The sequence below is a fragment of the Rhinopithecus roxellana genome, chromosome 10 (genome assembly GCF_007565055.1).
Source record: "Rhinopithecus roxellana isolate Shanxi Qingling chromosome 10, ASM756505v1, whole genome shotgun sequence".
Classification (NCBI taxonomy): Eukaryota; Metazoa; Chordata; class Mammalia; order Primates; family Cercopithecidae; genus Rhinopithecus; species Rhinopithecus roxellana.
In genome coordinates, this window is record NC_044558.1 from 86196209 (window position 1) to 86218634 (window position 22426).

The 22426-nt window shown below is 44.0% G+C and overlaps 1 protein-coding gene and 1 long non-coding RNA gene across 2 annotated transcripts in view; one reads left to right on the forward strand and one right to left on the reverse strand.

Annotated features, from left to right (window-relative positions):
- Positions 1 to 22426, forward strand: part of LOC115900022 — a 204747-nt gene that overhangs the window by 93634 nt on the left and 88687 nt on the right. The window lies entirely within an intron of this gene.
- Positions 1 to 22426, reverse strand: part of CCDC60 (coiled-coil domain containing 60) — a 208026-nt gene that overhangs the window by 33249 nt on the left and 152351 nt on the right. Inside the window, exons 6-7 of the mRNA XM_010368272.2 lie at positions 11851 to 11941; positions 6355 to 6589 (exon numbers count right to left, since the gene is read on the reverse strand). Of these exons, the coding sequence (XP_010366574.1) occupies positions 6355 to 6589; positions 11851 to 11941 (326 nt within the window). The remainder of the gene's footprint in view (positions 1 to 6354; positions 6590 to 11850; positions 11942 to 22426) is intronic.

A 22426-nucleotide genomic window follows, 5' to 3' on the forward strand; every position in this document is an offset into this window, starting at 1 on the left:
ATACAGTGAGATGCATTTTAAGTTAAAATTAATAATTCAATAAAAGCAAATACTAACTACTAAGAGACAAGCGAAAAGGAAACCTGGGTGAGTCAGAGAAGTCTTTACAGAGGAGTGAACATTTGAGCTGGGTCTTGAAGGTTCAGCAGGAGTCCACCAGACTGAAGGGTCAAGGATGAACAGGCATTTCAAGTAGAGAAAGTCATCCAAGAGTGTGCATTGTTTAAAAAGAAGAAAGTGTTTTGATGAGGTTGGAGTGCCCCACTTAAGGTGTGAACTAGCGGCCGGGCGCGGTGGCTTAAGCCTGTAATCCCAGCACTTTGGGAGGCCGAGACGGGCAGATCACGAGGTCAGGGGATCGAGACCATCCTGGCTAACATGGTGAAACCCCGTCTCTACTAAAAATACAAAAAACTAGCTGGGCAAGGTGGCGGGCGCCTGTAGTCCCATCTACTCGGGAGGCTGAGGCAGGAGAATGGTGTAAACCCGGGAGGCGGAGCTTGCAGTGAGCTGAGATCCGGCCACATCACTCCAGCCTAGGCGAAAGAGCGAGACTCCGTCTCAAAAAAAAAAAAAGGCGTGAACTAGCAAGAGCTGACCTGGGCAGCCTGGGACAAGATCAGAGGTAATGTATTAGAGAAAAGGCAGAGTCATTGAAAGATGTTGAGCTAGAGAGAACTATATCAGGTTTTTCATTTAGAAAGTCCCTTCTGACTCAACATGGAGAAAAATAAGTAGGTAAAGGCAGGACAAGAAGCAGGGAAACTAGTTAGGAGGCTGTTGCTGTTTTCTAGGTGAGAAGAGAGACCCTAGACCAGAGGTCCAAAACTCAGGTGGCCTTCAGGGGCCAGATACCAAAAATGAGTGACACAAGTTGATGTAAAAAAAATCAGTTTGCTCTCTTGGTCCATCTTTTATTGTTTATTTTTTCCTGAAGACTTGGGTAAAGCAGAGCAATCAAATTTGACTTGAGGGCCAGATTTCTTGGGTTCAAATTCCACCTTCATCACTTGCTAGCTGTGTGACTTGGGGCAAATAACTTAACCTCTCTGTGCCCCGATGTTCTCATTGGCAGAGTAGGCATAAAGAAGTTCTTGTGAGGATTAAATGAATTAATGTACATATAAAGGAGCTGATACAAAAATACTTTTAAGTGTTAGTTATAGTTTTATCATCATCATCATCATCATCATTCTAAAGAAAACAATAGGGCAAATGTGATAATAAATATTCATACACTCAGCCAACCAGAGCAATGAGTGGGGCAATAGGGAGTGATGAAGACTGTGAAAAACTGGAGAACACAAACCTCACTTAAAGGGACCAAGCTCCAGTTGAATGTTGTCATTCAGGGTTGCAGGCCCACTGTTACCACAAGGAGTAATTTATTTTATTTGTAGAGATGGGGTCTGGCTATGTCAGCCAGGCTAATCTCGAACACTTGGCCTCAAGTGGTCCTCCTGCCTTGGCCTCTCAAAGTGCCAGGATTATGAGTGTGAGCTGCCATATCTGGCCAAGAGTGTTTTGTTTGTAAAAAGTAGAAGTTTTAGGTAAAATATCTTAATCTTTAAAAGTCACAGCTACTTTTCAAAAAAACACAAATTTTTGTGTATGCTACACAAAACTTAAGTGTCAGGATCTCTGTATGTGCCCCTAGTTTTCTATCTTCAAGACAAAAGCAAAAGGTTTGAAGAGGGTAGGGTTTGCGGGAGTTTTAGGAGACAGCACTGATCAGAGCAGGTGAGTGATTGGATGTGAGAGGAAAGTGGCTACTGGGGACAGGCCTTCGGTGTTGCAGGTGCCTAGAGAGATGCTCCATTTACCCCTCCCCTCACTGCAAAGTCTCATTCCTCTGCTACTCCCTTCTGCCACCAGCGCTAGTGTTCTGTTTGTCCCAGGAGAACCATGTGCAAGCTCTGGGACAGGGGCGGGCCCTTGAAGTTGGGCTGTCGCTCTACTCTTCTTATCTAAGAGCAAAGCTTTTAGAGTTGAAAAAAATAGTGACGACATAGATATAACACCAATAACCACACAAACACCTTGGAAAAGTAAATCAGGTCTAGTCTCTCCTGTACTGAAAACTTTCCGGATACTTCCTCTTGCACCTGGAGTAATTCTAAAGTCTTACTTGCTCCACAAACGCCCTGCATGCTGTGGCCCCTGCCTCCCTCCCCAGCTTCAGGTCTTCAGGTCTCAGTTCAAACCTCAGACCTGAGAGAGTCTTCCTTGATTACCCTTGCTAATTTAGCTTCACACCCACCAATAGTCTCTCTCTATCTCAGCATCCTGTTGTATTCTCTTCTGAGCTATTATTATTATTTTATTATACTTTAAGTTCTAGGGTACATGTGCATAATGTGCAGGTTTGTTACATATGTATACCTGTGCCATGTTGGTGTGCTGTACCCATCAACTCGTCAGCACCCATCAACTCGTCATTTACATCAGGTATAACTCCCAATGTAATCCCTCCCCCCTCTCCCCTCCCTGTGATAGGCCCCGGTGTGTGATGTTCCTCCCCTTCCCGAGTCCAAGTGATCTCGTTGTTCAGTTCCCACCTATGAGTGACAACATGCAGTGTTTGGTTTTCTGCTCTTGCGATAGTTTGCTGAGAATGATGGTTTCCAGCTGCATCCATGTCCCTACAAAGAACACAAACTCATCCCCCTCTATGGCCGCACAGTACTCCATGGTGTACATGTGCCACATTTTCTCAATCCAGTCCGTCACCGATGGACACCCGGGCCAATTCCAAGTCTTCGCTACTGTGAACAGTGCCGCAACAAACATACGTGTGCATGTGTCCCTACAGCAGCATGATCTATAATCCTTTGGGCATACACCCAGCAATGGGATGGCTGGGTCATATGGTACCTCCAGTTCTAGATCCTTGAGGAATCGCCACACTGTCTTTCATAATCCGAGCTCATATTATATGCAATTGCCTTGCTAGTTACAACTTTCTTTCTTTCTCTCTCTCTCTCTCTTTTTTTTTTTTTTTTGAGATGGAGTCTTGCTCTGTTGCCAGGCTGGAATGCAGTGGTGTGATTTCAGCTTACTACAACCTCTGCCTCCTGGGTTCAAGTGATTCTCCTGCCTCAGCCTCCTGAGTAGCTGGGACTACAGGCTCACACCACCACGCCCAGCTAATTTTTGCATTTTTAGTGGAGACGGGGTTTCACCATGTTGGCCAGGATGGTCTCGATCTCTTGACCTTGTGATACGCCTGCCTCAGACTCCCAAAGTGCTGGGATTACAGGTGTGAGCCACCATGCCATGCCATGACTTTCTTTTTTATTACTTTATTTATTTTTATAGACATGGTCTCACTCTGTTGTCCAGGCCGGAGTGCAGTGGCACAACCATAGTTCACTGCAATCTTGAAATCCTGGACTCAAGTGATCCCCCATCTCAGCCTCCCAAGTAGCTAGGACTACAGGCATGTGCCACCATGCCTGGCTAATTTTGAAAATTTTTCATGTAGAGATGGGGTCTCACTATTTTGCCCAGACTGGTCTCAAATTCCTGGACTCAAGTCATCCTCCTGCCTTGGCCTCCCAAAATATTGGAGTTACAGGCATGAGCCACTGCACCCAGCCTATGGATTTCTTATTTATCATTTGTCTCTTCTAAAACGTAAGCTTGGGAAGGGTGGGTACTCAAGTAACTCAGTTTTGGGCACACAGTAGGTGCTCAAAAACTATGTGTTAAATGAAAGAAGAATCAAGAAATCCGTAAGTGGACAGGAAGCTGAGGTGGGAGGGTTGTTTGAGCGCAGGAGTTTGAGGCTGCAGTGAGCCATGACTGTGCCTCTGCATTCCAGCCTGGGCAACAGAGTGAGACCCTGTCTCTAAAAGAGAGAGAGGGAGAGAGAAAAGAAATATATAAGAATCACATATCTGCTGATGGTCTATCTTAGTTTCTTCCCATCTCAGATACTACTTCTTCTGTTCAGAAAACAGCTTTTCGGGGCTTGGGACCTTTCCCAGCCCCCTGTTGATAGGCAGGGGCGGTGGGAATTTTTCCCATCGGCAGTCATTACTCTGAACCCTCATCACCCAGTGGACTTTTGCACTTCTGCTCACTTCCGTCTTTGACCATCAGGGCCCCACACAGATTCTTGGTCTGCCTTGACCTCCTTTTTCGCCTCCTTGAATCTATGCGATGCCCAATCCTTGTCACTCAGCCCAGCCTTGGCTGCCACAGGCATTCCAGATGGTGTGATAGAGAACACTGGCCGAGGCCGGGTGCGATGGCTCAAGCCTGTAATCCCAGCACTTTGGGAGGCCGAGACGGGCGGATCATGAGGTCAGGAGATCGAGACCATCCTGGCTAACACGGTGAAACCCCGTCTCTACTAAAAAAAATACAAAAAACTAGCCGGGCGATGTGGCGGGCGCCTGTAGTCCCAGCTACTCAGGAGGCTGAGGCAGGAGAATGGGGTAAACCCGGGAGGCAGAGCTTGCAGTGAGCTGAGATCCGGCCACTGCACTCCAGCCTGGGCGAGAATGCGAGACTCTGTCTCAAAAAAAAAAAAAAAACAAAAAAGGGAGAACACTGGCCAAACAGGCAGGTTCAGCTGGACACTACTGAGGGAACACAGCAGATGGGGAGAAAGCAGGAAGATGTCCCATGCATCAGAGTCAAGAATTTTGTGGTGGGCCATTCCTCCTTCATGTCCCTGTCTTACCCTCTCTTCTTTCTACCTTCTCCATCTTTCTGTATGAATCCTTCTGGATCCTTCTCCTGCTTTTCCTATCTCCTTTTACTATACAAGCTCAAGCCAGAAAGTTCTGAAAATGAATGTTTTATGTGACTTATGGAATCCAGTCACGATTCTATCTAGTAGAGGTCCACAGCACCCCACTCAAAATATTGTGCAAAATTGTATATATGTGTATGTTTGAATTTTTTTCTTGTGTGAGGTCTCATAGATTTCAATGAATTTTCCTTTTTTTTCCTTCCTTTCCTCCTTCCCCCTTCCCTTCTTCTCTTCTTTTCTTTTCTTTTCTCTTTTTGAGACAGGGTCTTGCACTGTTACCCAGGCTGGAGTAAAGAAGCAAATCACAGCTCACGGTAGCCTCTACCTCCTAGGCTCAAGCTATTTTCTCACCTCAATCCTCTACCTCCTAGGCTCAAGCTATCCTCCCACCTCAGCCTCCTGAGTAGCTGGAACCACGGGCACATGTCACCATGCAAGGCTAATTGTTTTTTTTTTTTTGGAGAGGTTTCACCATGTTGCCCAAGCTGATCTCAGATTCCTGAACTCAAGCGATCTGCCCACCTCCACCACTCAAATATCTGGGATTACAGACATGAGCCACCATGCCTGGCCTAATTGGATATTTTTTAAGGGACTTGCCTCCCTCAAATTTTGAGCCACTGAAAAGGCTTTTTCAGGGTGTAGATCACAGGGCAATGCAACTTCCATCTATAAAATGTTCAGAAAGCCAAATCAGTAGAGACAGAAAGCAGGTTTGTGGTTGCCTGGGGGCTCTGGGTAAGAAGGGCAGAAGCTTTTCTTTCGGGTGGTTGGAAATGTTCTGAAATTAGATTGTGGTGATGGTTACACAACTCCAAGTTTACTAAAAATCACTGAATTGCACATTTAAAATAAGTGAATTTTATGGTATGTAAATTATATCTCAATAATAAGGCTGTTTAAAAAAGTAGACACCCAATTTCAAAGACTTAGTATAAAAGAGGATATAAAATATTTCGTTAATAATTTTTACATTGGTTACACATTGAAATGATAATGTTCTGTATAAATTGGGCTAAATTTTAAAAAAATGCTTTTTTGAGATGGAGTCTTCCTCTGTGGCCCAGGCTGGAGTGCAGTGGCATGATCTCGGCTCACTGCAACCTCTGCCTCCCAGGTTCAAGCGATTCTCCTGCCTCAGTCTCCCAAGTAGCTTGGATTACCGGCGCGTGCCACCATGCCCAGCTGCTTTTTGTATTTGCAGCAGAGACAGGGTTTCACCATGTTGGCCAGGCTGGTCTCAAACTCCTGACCCCAAATGATCTGCCTGCCTCGGTTTCCCAAAGTGCTGGGGTTACAGGCGTGAGCCACTGTGCCTGGCCTAAATAAAAATATTTTTAAAATTAGCAAAGGGCAGTTGGTGACCACAGGCTGTCTCTGTAGGAGAAATGGCTCAGGGCAACCCAAGTTATGGAGTATATTTCTGATCTCCACTGGGGAAAACAAAGAGGTCCAAGGAAATTGAACAAGGATGGGGGAACCCATGTCACCTTTAAATGACTGGAGGTGGACTTGAGGCAGGAGGGTTTCTTGATGTTTGACTTAAAGGCAAAGGGTCAGGGTAGATGAGTCAGATCTCAGGTAGGACTTACTCATAGACAGAGGTTCGTCATCTGGCTTGGTTGAAGATGACTCATTGTCCTCAATATCCTTGCTGCTGGTCACCTGGGTGTTCACACTCGGGGGCTCATCTGAGCCAGGGTTCACAGAGATCATGCTGCTCTGGGGAGAGGACCCCCCACTGGCCCGACTCAGACTGAGTGTGGAGCCTCGCCGGCTTGGTTTGCGGTTGGTGACTCGCATTGTGGGAATTTTGAATTTCTTGGTCTAAAGGAAAGAGAAGAAAGAGAGGTTTCAGGAAGGAGGGGGGAAAAGATGGAAGAAAGAAAGAAGGGAGGGAAGGAGAGAGGTGGGGAGGGACAACAGACAAAAGCAAAGCCTGGGTCTGACTGTGAATTCCTTCTGGCTCTTTCCAAACACCGTGAGATATATTCTGGATCTGCAGTGACCTTTGGTCACAAATGGAGATAATCTTAAAATGTGTATTATTTGAAGCAAATGTGGCGGAATGTATTCTATTGAACGAGCTCATGGTTGCCCACGAAGTCACCATAGGAAGCCACACGTGTTTTCCATGATGATGTCAAGGCCCAGAACAGGTTGTGACTTTTCTTTTGTAATAACGATTGGAGTTGATTTTCAAACTGTATATAAGGATGGGTCTAATTTTTCAACTAATCTTGGTTTTGGCTCCAGATTCCATGTATATACTTCTTGGTTCCCAAGTTGACACCTGGGCCTCAAAGAATAATTCGTAATCATGGAGGTTTTCTAAAGAACACAGAATAGGGAAATTCTAGGCCTGACATTTAGGAAGTCAGTGGGAGGAAGCAGATTTGTCTGGTGCAGTGGCATTCTTGGGGGAGGAGCCATGGTTGTAGTGGGCTAGGACAATTGGATGATAAGTTCTGGAAGGGACTGAGAGGTAGAGTACACACCTACTGTGTGTGTGTGTCTGTGTGTACCTTCCTGTGAGATTGGTGTCACTTCAGAATGCACTGTTTGGGGTTATGTCCTCATATAACTCATCCAAGTTTCAGCGAGGCTCCCTAACCTCCTCAAGGTCACAGCAAGAAAATAGCAGAACCAGAATTCACACCCAAGTCAGGTTAATGCCAAAGCTCATTACTATGCCTGGCTTCAAAATACTTCAAAAGTTTTTTTTCAGTGGCATTGAAAATGCCCTTTATCCTATGCTAATGATTCTTTATGATATTTAAAATGCCAAGTTTAGGCCGGGCGCGGTGGCTCAAGCCTGTAATCCCAGCACTTTGGGAGGCCGAGACGGGCGGATCACGAGGTCAGGAGATCGAGACCATCCTGGCTAACACGGTGAAACCCCATCTCTACTAAAAATACAAAAAACTAGCCGGGCGAGGTGGCGGGCGCCTGTAGTCCCAGCTACTCCGGAGGCTGAGGCAGGAGAATGGCGTAAACCCGGGAGGCAGAGCTTGCAGTGAGCTGAGATCCGACCACTGCACTCCAGCTCGGGCGACAGAGCAAGACTCCGTCTCAAAAAAAAAAAAAAATAAAATAAAATAAATAAAATAAAATAAAATAAAATAAAATGCCAAGTTTACATGGGGGACGAACAGGCCCTCAGATGCCCCAGAAAAATAGCTCAACACAGAGTGGGCTGTAGTTTATATTCACTTAATAGAAATAATTTTATTTGAGCACATTTAAAATGAAAGCTCTTGATGGGTAGACTGGTGTTTTCTTTAGATGAAACTCATAGCGTTTGATACCCTGGGAAACGTGATAGGGAGAAGAGACAGCACTGAAGACCACACCAACATTTAATATACATTGCACAGGGTGGAGAGAATTGTATTCAGCAGAATTCATTTCAGGGAGTCCACTGTATGTGATCAGAAGCAATATTTCAAATGACTACTTTGTAGGGCACTGAATATGAGTGGAACCTTCTTGCACTAGAAGAGGGGAGGGATTTCTTGGTTGCACAGGAGAGGGAGAAGGTTGGGGGAGAGGAGGGAGAAGCTGTGGGCCTTAAGATTTGATCTCTCCTTGTGCCTGCCTCATCTCTCTCAAATCTTCAGTGAAATTCTATACAAATGACAGAATGTTTCAGAATATGATAGACTGGAGAAATGGAATTTGAACTGGATTTAACCAGATCTTCAAGAGGCCATGCAAGTTACAAAATGACTGATCAAGAAAAGTCAAGTACCCAAAGCAGGCATGTCCTCTCCTTTGATAAATTAGGAGCTTGGTACAATGCTCCCATTGTTCTGACACTGCAATTGGTCAAGAGCTTGCCAGGACTGACAGAAGGCCCCTCTACCCTTTATCACTCTGAGGAGAGATGATATCAGAGCTCAGGGATGAATCATGTAGAAGTTGCCTCTTTCCATTTTATCTAGAACAATATGAATTCCTGACTCTAGAAACCAGGCTCTTCAGATCAACGAAATTTTTTTATTTTTATCTTTATTTTTATTTGACAGGATCTCACTCTGTTGCCCAGGCTGGAGTGCAGTAGTGCAATCTTAGCTCACTGCAACCTCTGCCTCCCAGGTTTGAGCTATTCTCTTGCCTCAGCCTCCCAAGTAGGTGGGATTACAGGTGCCCACCACCATGCTTGGCCAATTTTTTTTTTTTTGTTGTTGTTATTTTTGGTAGAGATGGGGTTTCACCATGTTGCCTGGGCTGGTCTTGAACTCCTGAGCTCAAGCAATCTGTCCGCCTTGGTCTCCCAAAGTGCTGGGATTATAGTTGTAAGCCACTGTGCCTAGTAAGATCAATGTAATTTTTGAAGGGTGGACAGATGGTGGCATGGGGTAGCTTGGAATCTTGCAACGAGCACTGGAGTCAGAGTCAGGGGACCTCGGCAGGGGGGGCCTTTAGTACATCACTCTGCCATGCCTCAGTTTCCTCATTTATAAAACTTAGGGGATAGCCTGGGACAATCTCAGAAGAGCCTTCCATATCCAGGATTCTGTGCATATCTTCCTTGAGCTAGGATTTCATCTTATGCTCCCAGAGTTGCCATTAATTAAAATTTAATTAACCACCCTAGCCAGGAAATCCAAAGTTAAGGGCTAACACTTGTGATTAATTGAAAGTGGCAGAAAAATAAAACGTAGGGGGAAGATGTGACAGGCACTTGCTTGCCTTTTATTGAACTGAACCTCTCTAAATTGACTTAAATCCCTAAATGCTGCTTCTCTATTTTTTGTATTTCACTCAGCAGTGGTGTTAACCAGTTGCTATGTTCCATCTCAGTAGGGATTGATTTTTGGCAATGGAGGAAACGAATTTCCTGAAAGGTTCCTACACTTTCTATGAAGTAGGGGTTGCAGACTGGTGGCCCATGGGGAGACATGTTTAGCTACCCAGGATTTTACAAACTGGGAGACTTTTATATAAAAATGTAAGTTTTTTGTTTCTTTTGAAAATGGTAAGCTCTGGGCTCCCATTCTCACAAGGCAAAATGAGCTACAGCTGCACAGAGTTTCTTCCCTTTAGCTGTGCAGGAGTGCTCCAGTTTGCCACAGACCCTATCACTTCCTACTGTATCACACTCAGCCTGATTTTTTATTTTATTAATAACACAATTTGGCCCCTATGAACGCTGCCTACACATATGGAAGAGTGTCAGGGGAAAAGAAGAGTATTATGGGAGCTGGTTGGATTCCCTCTTTCAAAGTCCTCATTTTATAGGTAGAGAAACTGAGGCCCAGTAGAGGGGAAAGAACTTGTCTGAGGTCACACAGTAAACTGAGTCACCATGGCTGAGCCAGGTCTCCTGCAGCCTAATCGAGTGCTCACCCATGCCCAGGGTGGAACGTGCTGCAGCCCAGGGTTTGATCCACAAACTTGAATTCTGTTTTGCAAGAGTTCAAGCACAGCTATTCATTCTCCCCTTCCCCTCCTGCAATTTTAGTGGTGGATATCCCTGAAGGATTTTTTAAAAAGGTTTGTAGCTCCCGCTGCTTTTTCTGTGCGTTTCTGAAGACGGATGCACACTGCATCTCCATAGCAACTTTCTGCCATAAAAACCAAGGCTCTTCTTAAATCTAGGAGCACCCTGATGAAAGCGTAAGAAAATGGTGAAATTCTTCATGAGGGGCAACTGTAATCATGGGGTCAGGGAGAACAGGCGTTGGATGTTTATATGTTTAATAAACTTTGTTTAGTAAACAGACCCAGAATTAACTTCTGGCTCTGCCATTACCCAGCTGGGTAACCTTATGTAAGTCACTTAACCTCTCTGAGACCCCAAATTCCTCCTCTCTCACCTGGGGGTAAGAATAGTGCCCCATAGGGTTATTAAGAGGGCACAACTGGATAATATACCTACAGAAGCATCCTTAGCACAGAACGTAGCCCATTTACAATTATGTTGAACAGTGGCCTCTAAAATTTACATAACCACAGTAATGCTAAGCATTCCCACGTTTTCAAGGTGAGTTTGCCTTATATTTATTTCCTGAAGTTATTCACTAAAGTTGTGAGGTAGGCAGGAAAGCACATCATATCCATTTCATGGGTTAGGGGACAGGTTCAGCAAACACTCTAGTTGTGTGCTCTATTACCTTTACCTACCTTTTGCCATTATTATTATTATTATTATTATTAGGCTTGTTTATTGAGTAGATGAGTTTGGGAGGTCCTGGGTTAGGAATACCTTTGGGTAAAAAGAATCTGTATCTTGGTGTCCTCTTAATAACTGCATGTTCTAGTTTGTAGAAAATCTTGTCTGTTGAATCACTCACGTTGTCTTTTCTTTTTCTTAGAGACAGGATCTCACTCTCTTGCCCAGGTGGGAGGCTGGAGTGCAGTGGTGGGATCATAGCTCACTGCAGCCTCCAATTCCTGGGCTTACATGATCCTCCCACTTCAGCCTCTCTAATACCTGGGACTACAGGCGCACACCACTATGCCCAGCTAATTTTTAAATTTTTTGTCAAGACAGGGTCTTGCTATGTTGCCCAGGCTGGTCTCAAACTCCTGGGCTCAACTGATCCTCCTGCCTTGGCCTCCCAATCCTTTGGGATTACAAGCATGGGCTAGTGTGCCTGGCTTTAATTTTCTGACTGGGTTAAAGAGGAGAGAGAGAGAGGAAGGAATGGAGGGAGGGAGGGAGAGAGGGAGGGAGAAGGAGAGAGAAATGACTGTTATTGATTTAGAAAATAGAGTGAGGTGAGTGCATTTCCTTCTGGTGACATCTTGTTAAGCAGCTGCTTAGCACCCCCTCCTGTCCCCATTATGTAGCGTCCAGCCAAATGTCATTTCTCCTATAATCCCCAGATAACTGTTTTAATTAAATTTACGAAAACCATCCAACAGCATGTGGCTCTGACTTCCCTTCACTCCGAGAACCAACTAGAAAAAAAATTCCCATCAGAGAAAAGACTGACAAAAATACTCAACACAAGCTGGGACCTAGGAGCCAAAGGGTCGCGTGGCGTGTGGTTGGTTACCTTTGGCGCTATGACGAAATTCTCCCATTTCTGTCCCGTGGACTTGGGAGCCAAAGGGTCGCGTGGCGTGTGGTTGGTTACCTTTGGCGCTGTGACGAAATGCTCCCATTTCTGTCCCATGGACTTGTCCTTGTTGATTTTTTTAATGGTGCTCTTGCTTCCACCCGGGTCCCTGAGTGAGAAACAGCTTCATGAGTTTTCCATTTCCAGAGCCTCGGTTTATTACACGTTCTTTTAAGAAATGCAATAAATAGAGGAGGAATGGTGGCTGGGCTCTGTTAGGATTTCCGCCCCCACTCCTGTACTTGTGAAGAAATGGGAGGGATAGTTCTCCATAGCTGGCTCTTTCGAGTGAAGTCGAGGTTTGGAGAGACTTTTGCTTACTGGATGGAGGAGGGAGGTGGTATATATTTGTATGTTTTTTGCATCTATGTGTATTTTAGACTCGGTCCTCTCATAGAATCCTGGGCAGGTCTGCGATTATTCCTAGGGAGTGAATTGAAAAGCATGTTCATTTCTGAATCTTTGCTTTTTCTGTTGCCCAAGGGGTCCACCATCAGAGACATTTCTGAGAGACACACAGAGAATATTACTGGGTGGGACTGAGGGTGGGGCTGATGGGGGTGGATTGCACAATGAAAATGACTGATTGGAGGTTGACTGGGCAAAAGTTCTCTACAACGCTATGTGCAACACCTTTCTGTGCCTTTTCGCTGTATCATCTCAATCACTATAACCTTGTGATATACAAGGTACATTGTCATCCCATTTTCAGATGAGAAAGCAAACTAATGGAGTTTAAGTCACTTACAGTGAAATGAATGAAGCTAAAGCTTCAGGGCTCCTCACTTGTGTGGGTCCCTCTTCCAGGATCCTGTACCTGATTTTGTATTGTAATTTTGTAGTTTTTTTTCTTAAAGTGCCCTCTCCCCCGTTAAATAAGCTTCAGGCTCCACAAAACCTGGATCCTCCTCTCATGGGTTGGGAATTTTCTGAATAGGAGACTGAAGCCCAGTAAGTTCTGTTGGTGACACACCCGTAATCCCCTATCTGAAATCTGTGGGACCAGATGTGTTGCCAAATTCATAATTTTGGCATTTGGGAAAGGAAACATGCTGCATATTCTATATGTTAGCATAATCCCTCTGAGGGCGCGAAGGGGACAGCATCCTGTAACCAAATACATGACTGTTTCTGCAATGGAACACACAGATGTTTACACTAGGTAGGAGAAATAAAGACCAGAAGTAGCTTCAAGTCACATTTTGCTACCAACTTAGATTGGTTCACGTCAGATTTTGCTGCCAAATGAGTTAGGAAAAACTGAGTTTTCAGAGCTTTTGGATTTTGGACTTGTGGCTATGGGGCAGTGGGTCTCTATTGGTAAGAGAGTGGGGAGTCTCAACGTGTGATCTCTCAACTACCTTTACATATCTATGGATCGACTGATTGGTCTGTCCATCTCTCTGTCCATATATTTTTCCATCCATTCATCCATCCGCCTATCTCTTTCTTTATCCCCTTTTTCTTTGCAGAAAGAATTTTATATCACAAGGATTCTTTTAATTATTTTTCTAGCTCTCGCCTAGCAGAGAGCAGGAACTTGAAATGAGAAGGCCAGCTGGGCTCATGCCTGTAATCCCAGTACTTTGGGAGGCTGAGGCAGGCAGATCAGCTGAGGTGAGGAGTTCCAGACCAGCCTGGCCAACATGGTGAAACCCTGTCTCTACTAAAAACACACAAAAAATTAGCCGGGTGTGGTGGTGCGTGCCTGTAATCTCAGTTGCTCTGGAGGCTAAGGCAGCAGAATCGCTTGAACCTGGGAGGCGGAGGTTCCAGTGAGCCGAGATCGCGCCATTGCACTCCAGCCTGGGGGACAAGAGTGAAACTTCCGTCTCAAAAAAAAAAAAAAAAAAAAAAAAAAAAGAGGACAAACAGAACTGCTTTGGTTTGGGAGACACTGACAGGGCTCTAGGCTTGTTAGGGTGATGAGTGCTGGTGACTGTGGGTGGAAGGAAGGTGCTCAGATATAGAAGGCAAAAGGTGATCAGGATAAACCTAACTTAAGGCTGACTTCTCATGGCATGGAAATCTGAGTAGCAGAATCTGTCATGCGCATCAGTGTGAAGAGGCCACCAAACAGGCTTTGTGTGAGCACCCCACCTGGGTGCAGGCGGGCTGAGTCCAAAAAGAGAGTCAGAGAAGGGAGATGAGGGTGGGACCATTTTATAGGATTTGGGTAGGTAAAGGAAAATTACAGTCAAAGGGGGGTTGTTCTCTGGTGGGCAGGAGTGGGGGTCACAAGGTGCTCAGTGGGGGAGCTTTTTGAGCCAGGATGAGCCAGGAAAAGGGATTTCACAAGATAATGTCGTCGCTTAAGGCAAGGACCGGCCATTTTCACTTCTTAAGTGGTGGAATGTCATCAGTTAAGGCGGGGCGGGGCATTGGCACTTCTTTTGTGATTCTTCGGTTACTTCAGGCCATCTGGGCGTATACGTGCAAGTCACGGGGGATGCGATGGCTTGGCTTGGGCTCAGAGGCCTGACAGAATCAAAGGCTTTTCCCAGTACAAGGAGTTGGGGGTGTCCTCTCTTCACCAGTGGGATTTTGCTGAAGATCAACCAGCCAGTTGCCACCACACAAGAAATGTACACAGACCCAAAGTGGAAGTTGAGCTGGGGGAATGTGCCTCTAAGCTCTTTGTAAGACTTTATGTTTGATTACACAATTAAAAAGCCCTCTGAATAATTAACAGTGAAGCTCATTTAAGTTGGTTCTGCCTGCCTCTCCCCCGAGTAATCAAATTAGGGGATATTTAAAATCCAGCCAGAGGAAGGAGCACTACTTCAGTCCTATAAACAATATTTAAACTAGCGGTGCTTTTGAAGTCTGATTTAAGGTTCACCCAGTGGAGGCTTTAGCGTTTTTTTTTTTTTTTTCCACTTTGGAGCATTTCTTTCAAGACCACAGGGCTTTTCGCATTTCCCTTTGCTAACGCAGCCCTGCTGAGCCTCCAGCCTTCTTCTTGAAGTTCAAAAGCAACCTCCTTTCCCCCTTTAAAATTAAATCTGGTCCTGGCAAAGCTTTCAAAATCTTAAATATTCAGGTCCAATCAGGAAGATGGAGGTTTTCCAGTACTGCTGACTTCCAAGATGACCTGAAGTCTATTGCGACTTCAAGCAGCAGGCTAAATGAGTTCAAAATGCAGCAAGATTCCCACAGACCTTGAAAAGCTCGGAGCCCTTGCTCTTGCAAACCCATTGATAAAGAAAAGGCCTGGTTAGACAGAATTGGTCTTTCTGATGTTTCATTTTCAGTAGCGAATAACCCAAAAAGGAAGATCAGTAGGGGAAGGAAGAGAAAAAATAAAACCACCTAAGCCGCGTCATCCATTGCATACCTTGTGGAGGAGGGCAAAGCAGGTTGGTGGTCATTCCCCTGGCCTGGTGGGGTAAGCGTTAGTGCAATCCACCAAATAGTTCCAGGATTCCCTGCTCTCTGAAGGCAAGTGTAAGCACTGTGACTTGCTTTGTTCAAAAATACATGAGTGAAAGTGACATGTGGGACTTTGGGTAGATGATTTAAGAGCTAGTCCTGAAGTCATCAGATTCTCTTTTCTGCCTCGTCGATGGTGGAAGCTTCTATCAACGTGAATCCCTGAGTGACTATAGACAGTACAGCCTCCCTGTTGGACTTGAAAGGTGAGCCAAGGAACAAGCTTCTTTTGCCTTAAACTGCTGAGATTTGGGGGTTGTTCATTACGGCAGCCTAACTTACTTAGCTCACCCATTTAATATCCTTGTGATTTACTGTCTGTGTGACCTCGGGCAAGTCTCCGAGTATCAGGACCAGAAAAGTGTTATCTTAGTGGTTAAGAGTGAATTTAACCATAGATTGGACCAGCTGTTCGAGTCCTCTGTCTGCCCCACTGCTTCCTACCTGTGTCACTTGGTATAAGTAATTTAGCTTCTCTGAGCCTCACTGTCCTCATCTGTAAAATGGGGGAATAATAGCAGCTGTGACAAAGGATTGCTGTGAAGATGAAAAGAAATGGGGCTTGTTAAGGACTTCATGGGTGCTGTGTACAGAGAGCTGAATACAGTTCAGCTATTAACAACAATAACCTTCTCTTTTCAACAGAGATTTACTGTGGCTTAGAGGAGGAGCTGATGGTAGACAACAAGGTACCAGGGCAGATCCTTGGGGGAGATGTAGCTATAATTTTCAGACCATAATTTCCCCCTGCTGAAGCTTCCTAAGGGATCCTGTTTGCCAGAAATCAAGGGAATAGGGCATTGAGCACTGTCAAATCTCTTGTAACTGTATCCGCCAAGCACATTTTGTTCCAGGCAGTCACTTGAAGATGTCTATCCACAGTGGCAATTCAGAGCAATTTTCTCAAATACTTTGTGCTGTCTTTCTGAACTCCCATCTGGGGTAAAATGTCTGCTTCCCAGGGCGGAAAGCTGTAGGCTAGGTTAGAACATGCTCATGGGTCCATGACCGAGGGGAAGAGCTGCTGATTCTGCACCAGGGAGGGGGGCAGAGGTCAAAGCTCTGGGACTTCCCGGACCAGGTGGCTCCATCCTAACTCCTGAGCGATGATCTGATCCTCCTGCCACATTCTCCCACTCCATAGAGATGTCCCCTGGAGTACCGCAGTGGAGGAGCCATGTAATTAAATCAGTGCAAAGAGGAGAGCAGGGGAAATCAGACTTCACTCACATGTCACCTTCCGAGTGAGTCTTTCCTTGATGATCCAATTGAAAACTCCCCTGCCCATCACTGTCACATCACCCATCAATTTCTTCTTGACACTTACTGCTATCTCAAAGTATCTTGATGATAGCATGTTCATCATCTGTTGCTTCCCTCACCCCTCTAGCATGGAAGCTCCTGAGAGCAGGGATGCTATCTGTTTTCTTCACAGCAGTATTCCCACTAGTGCCTGGAAAAGGCAGGTTTGAGGAAAATGAGATTTTCTTGGTTGTGGGGAAGGAGTACTACAAGACAAGGGGAAACTAATTTAAATATAAACAATGTAAATTTAAAAAACGCTATTCTGTGTGTTGCTCAGAACGATTGCGATGGTATTTCATGGAAGCAAAAGCTTGGAAAAGACTTAAAGGTCTTGGAATATTGGTTAACTATGTTTCAATACATTTGTATGCTGATAAACTCCACAGCAGAGGTTCAGATCTGGAGAGACGCTCCTTATATACTAAGGCAAACAGCAAAAGTTTAGTTTCAAAACAATATGTGCAAAACGGCACTTGAAATTATTTTATAAAAGAAAATTTCATTTTATATGTGATCACATCTCGGTAAGTCGAGTCCCTTTTGTATCCTGGGGCCTCCCAGAAAGTACCACATTGTAATAAGATCTTCTTTTCTTGGAGGTGGGGCACCAGATTATTCTCTAAATTAATTAAAGACTTTAGGATTTAGCTACAGAGGAACAACCATTTGGGGGGTGAAGCACCCATACTTTGCAGCAAGGTTACCTGGGTTCAAATCCTGGCTTACCTTTTGCTCGCTATGCAACTTTGAGCAAATTAATTTTCCATGCTTCAGTTTCCTTATTGGTAATTTGGAGTGAGGCTTAACTGAGATAATACACCTAGAGCAATGCTTGACATATAGGAAGCACTCAAGTGCCAGCCATTTTCATCATAAAACAGTAGATGGATTTTGATGTTTGTGTCATATTTGAAACCTCAAAGTGGGGCTGGTTGCCTTTTACTCATATATGTATTTCTAAAGGAAGGGTGGGTTTTCTGTGCCTGGACAGTCCAGCCCTTGAATGTCTGGCGTCTCTTAAGAGTCAGGATTACAAGAGTCAGGAGTATAAGAAACAGGATTGTAAGCGTAGGGATTACACCCACTTGGTCTCCCCGCTAAATAGTGGGCCCAGTGGTGTCTCTCTGGACAGCCTGAAGCAGTAAGATGTAGATAACTGAACTGCCCCTGTGGCACCAGGGGAGAGCACAGGATTCTGGAGACTCCAGCCTGTTGGAACAACTCCTTTGAGGTGTGTGCTCTACCTGCTGGAGGGTTAGTTGGTAACTCTTCACTGCCTTCTTTGGCCAGGGGTCTGGCCTGTTTCTTCACCACTGCAACTAGGGAAGATGGCCACAGGGGTAGGGGAGGCAGCATTAGAGCTTGTCACATTTCTGCACACTTGATGTCTGTGTCTCTATAAAGGTCTACTTGTTTCTAGGTAGGTCTTCTGGTTGGTTCTTGGAAAGTTGGTCTCCAATAAGAATAAAATCAATACAGGTTCACAACCACTTAACCAATTCCAGTATCCAAAGAGTCTTTAAACCAAAACAATTTAAATAGCTTATTTGGTAGCAAAGCGTGACAAAAACTGATGGGAGGCTATTAGTGGCCTTTTTTTTTGACCTTTGTTATGCACTTAAGATAAATATTCACTTATTTGTTTTCTGCAGAAATATTGTGTTTGATGACAGGCCCCTCTGGGAGTGTGATGTTCTATTTGGGACATGTCTCAATATTCTTTTTTAAAATGTAAAACAAAAACAAACAAACAAAAAAAAACCCTCAGAATTCTGAAATGCATTTGGCCCTAAGGGTTTGAATAAATACTTATGGGCATTCATGAAAAAAAATCAGATCCTATTTTGCCTAAAAATAGGCTTATATCTCTTAGAGAAACATAATTGGCACATTCATTATTGAAGGCTTGGTTTCAATTTCTATTGTGGACCCGATCATCTTGTCAATTGAAATAAACTCTCTTGTTAGCAGTGGAATTAACAAGGATGCTGAGAAGTGATAATGATAATGTGTTTAAATTGCCACATGATGAAATTGGGAAGTTGAGGAGTTTTTTTTTTCTCAATAAAGCAGAGACTCAGATGCAACTCATCATGACATCCTAAAATCTGTCATCCGTCCATTCACCCAAACATCCACCAATCCATCCAAATATGAGATCATCCTGCAACTAACAAAGATTGTTCTTCTGCTTGCACACAGTAACTGCCAGTTAGTGAAATTTTGCTGCCTGTAGAAAGCCCTCATTGAGATATCGAACCACCCTGACGTTCTTGCTATAAAATCTGTAAGGGGGAGGAATTGGGTCTGCAGCTGTCATTATGCCTAATCAAAATGGAGCCTCTGGGATCTACAGGTCCCCAAGGATGGATATTCCCTTTTGGAAAATGCATGGTGGGTGTCAGGCTCAGGGTTTAAGTGTCAAAATACTTTAGTAACAGGAGGTACTGGTTGCTTGATGATGGAGACTCAGAAAAACACACTCAGGAGAACTGGAGATTTGGTATTACCTTCTTGGGCTCATTACCTGGGTTGTTTATCTTTGCAACTAGGTTTTGGGTGGCGTTGTGTAGCCTTTTTCCTCTGTTTGTTTGCATACTTTTCTGTTCACCTAGTGAACATAGATCTCACCTGTTGGTAAAATTCTGCTCAGAAGTCCCTTTCTTTCCTAGCCTTCAGTCTCAATGGTACTGATAATCATATACCTAACTTCTCTTTAAAATAAGGATTTTTACCTTTTATAGCTCTTACTTAATGAACATTCATTGTGTTCCCAGATATTAGGCTAAGTGCTCTATGGACTTGATTTTGCTTAATTCTTACAATAACTCTTCTGAGGCAGGACCCCATTTGACAGATGAAGAAACAGAGGGCCAGAGATGTCAAGTGACTTGCCTAAGGTCACACAGCTATTAAGTGGCAAAGCTTTGACTCATCTGGGTTCATCTGATGCTAAACCCTTTCCTCTTTATCACTCTAATCCCTCTGGGTTTAAAAAATGCACTTGAAGATTTGGGGAAATTCACACTGCTGCATAAGGGTGAAATGTCATAAATGGGGATTAAATGTTGAAGAGAAGAGCTCTTTCTGCTTTCTTATAACTAAAAAGGTGTTTTCTTATACTTTATTGGGAACTTAAACTGCCCCCCAGATTCATAATTTTAAAAAATGAATCCCAAACAGTGATGTGCTAGAGCTGGCTCATATTGGCTCACAAGAACGGATTCTATACATCTCTTCCCAACTCCAAGTTCAGTGACATCAAGTTGGGAAGATTGAAATCAGCCACGGTGGGAGTATTTACACCGTGGAAACTGGCATTGTCACAAATCGTGGTTCTTTACCTCCTAGAGAACTGGTTGTTAAAACATTTACCAGCATTGTCATTGACCCTAAACTAAAATGCCCACCAGGAAGAAATGGTCAACTAGAAAAAAACAAACCCCAACAAATACTGTGACTTCCTATGTGAATCTTCCTGGACTGCATTTTTTACCTCAGGTGGCTGGGTCTGGTTCAGGTGCTGATTTTATAGAGCTGGGCATCCTCGGAGCGCTGATAGAATTCTGCCACTGCAAGTTGTGGTAGAACATCTGCTACTCTCAATGTGGCCACTGTGTCTTTTTACTGCAGTTAACAATTTTTGGTCATGTTCTGAGCACATTTCTAAAACCAACCAAAAGAAAGGGACATGGCCCCTTTTCTCTGCTCAATCCAAATCCTACATGATGTTCTTTTCTCAGTTTTGGAGAAAGAGTCACCACATGTAGGAGGCCAAATGTGGCTGTTGGTGGTGTGCTCAGGGAGACGGAATGCTGTCAGGAGCCCTCTGGCTCAGAGGCCTTTTTCTTAGAATGTAAGCAATCAACCAAGGAAAAAGAAGAAAAAGATACTGCTTTTACCTAGTGATTCTCATTCCCGGAATCCAGCTAATAGAAACATTTGCAACTGGGCATAAAAGATATGTGTAAGGGGCCAGGTGTGGTGGCTCACGCCTGTAATCCCAGCACTTTGGGAGGCCGAGGCCGGTGGATCACGAGGTCAGAAGTTCGAGACCAGCTTGGCCAACATGGTGAAACCCTGTCTCCACTAAAAATACAAAAAATTAGCTGAGCGTGGTGGCGGGCGCCTGTAGTCCCAGCCAGTCAGGAGGCTGAGGCAGGAGAATGGCATAAACCCGGGAGGCGGAGGTTGCAGTGAGCTCAGATTGCGCCACTGCACTCCAGCCTGGGTGACAGAGCGAGACTCCATCTCAAAAAAAAACAAAAACAAAACAAAAACAAAAAACAGAACAAAAACAAAACAAAACAAAAACAAAAAACAAAACAAGATATGTGTAAGGATATTCTACGCAGTACTACTCGAAATGTCAAAAATTTGTAAATGACCTCAGTGTCTGTTAATAAAGAAATGATGTATACTCCATCCATACAATAGAATATTCTGCTGCTGTTGAAAGAATGTGTAAACCTGTGTATACCATCATGGAAAGATGCCCATGAGTCATTGTAAAAGGGGGAAAATCATGTAGAGAACAACATGCAGATATGATCCTATTTCTGTTAAAAAAATGTCACTATATGTTTATAAAAGGAAGGCATTAGAAAGATTTGGAAGGACATATCATAGACTTTTAAAAGGAGTTTTTTTTTTAAAAGGGGATTTCAGGGAGGGAATAAAGGTTTTCATATTTTATATACTTATACATTTTTTGAAAGATTTCCATAAGCATAAATTGTGTTCATTTATTACTTGAGCAGTTTTGTTTTAGAGAAAAATAAATAGCCTTTAATCCCAGCTACTTGGGATGCTGAGGCAGGAGGATTGCTTGAGGCCATGAGCTAGGCACCAGCCTGGGCAGCATAGAAAGACATCATCTCTAAAAAACTTAAAAAAACAATTAGCCAGGTATGGTGGCAGGTGCGGTGGCATTCACCTGTAGTACTAGCTATCTGGGAGGCTGAGGCAGGAGGATTGCTTGAGCCCAGGAGTTCAAGGCTGTGGTGAGCTATGACTGTGCCACTGTGCTCTAGCCTGGGCAACAGAGCAAGACCCTCATCTCTTAAAAAAAAAAAAAAAAAGGCATGAAAAATGTTTTAAGGCTGTGGTTTTCAAAGAAATTCTGGAAGCCACAAAGACATTTTGGAAATAACTAGGGTGCCACGGTGGGGACAGAAGTTGGAGGGGTCCCAGGTCTCCCAGGCTCCTAAACCTTTTGCTTCATGAAGAAGTTCCATTTAGAAAAGTCTCTTTTACATTATAAGGGCTTCTATTTTTAAAAAATGAGTGTCTGCTGCTTAAAAAAATAAAGTCTGTCAACCGCTTGTATCAAAAGAGACAATTGTAAATATGTATTCACCCAACATCAAAGCACATAAATATATAAAACAAATATTAATAAATCTGAAGGGAGAGATAGACAATAAAATAATAGTAGGGGACTTTAATATACCACATTCAACAATGTACAGGTTGCCTAGACTGAAAAGCAGTAGGGAAACAACAGACTGGAACAACATTCTGGACCAAATGGACCTAACAAATATTTACAGAACATACCATCCAATAGCAGCAGAATACACATTTTTTTCAAGTGCACACAGATCATTTTCCAGGATAGATCATATGTGAGGCTATAAAACAAGTCTTAATAAATTTAAGAAGATTGAAGTCATATCAGGTATCTTTTCTGACCACAATAGTATGTAATTTAAAATCAAGCCGGGCGCGGTGGCTCAAGCCTGTAATCCCAGCACTTTGGGAGGCCGAGACGGGCGGATCACGAGGTCAGGAGATCGAGACCATCCTGGCTAACACGGTGAAACCTCGTCTCTACTAAAAATACAAAAACTAGCCG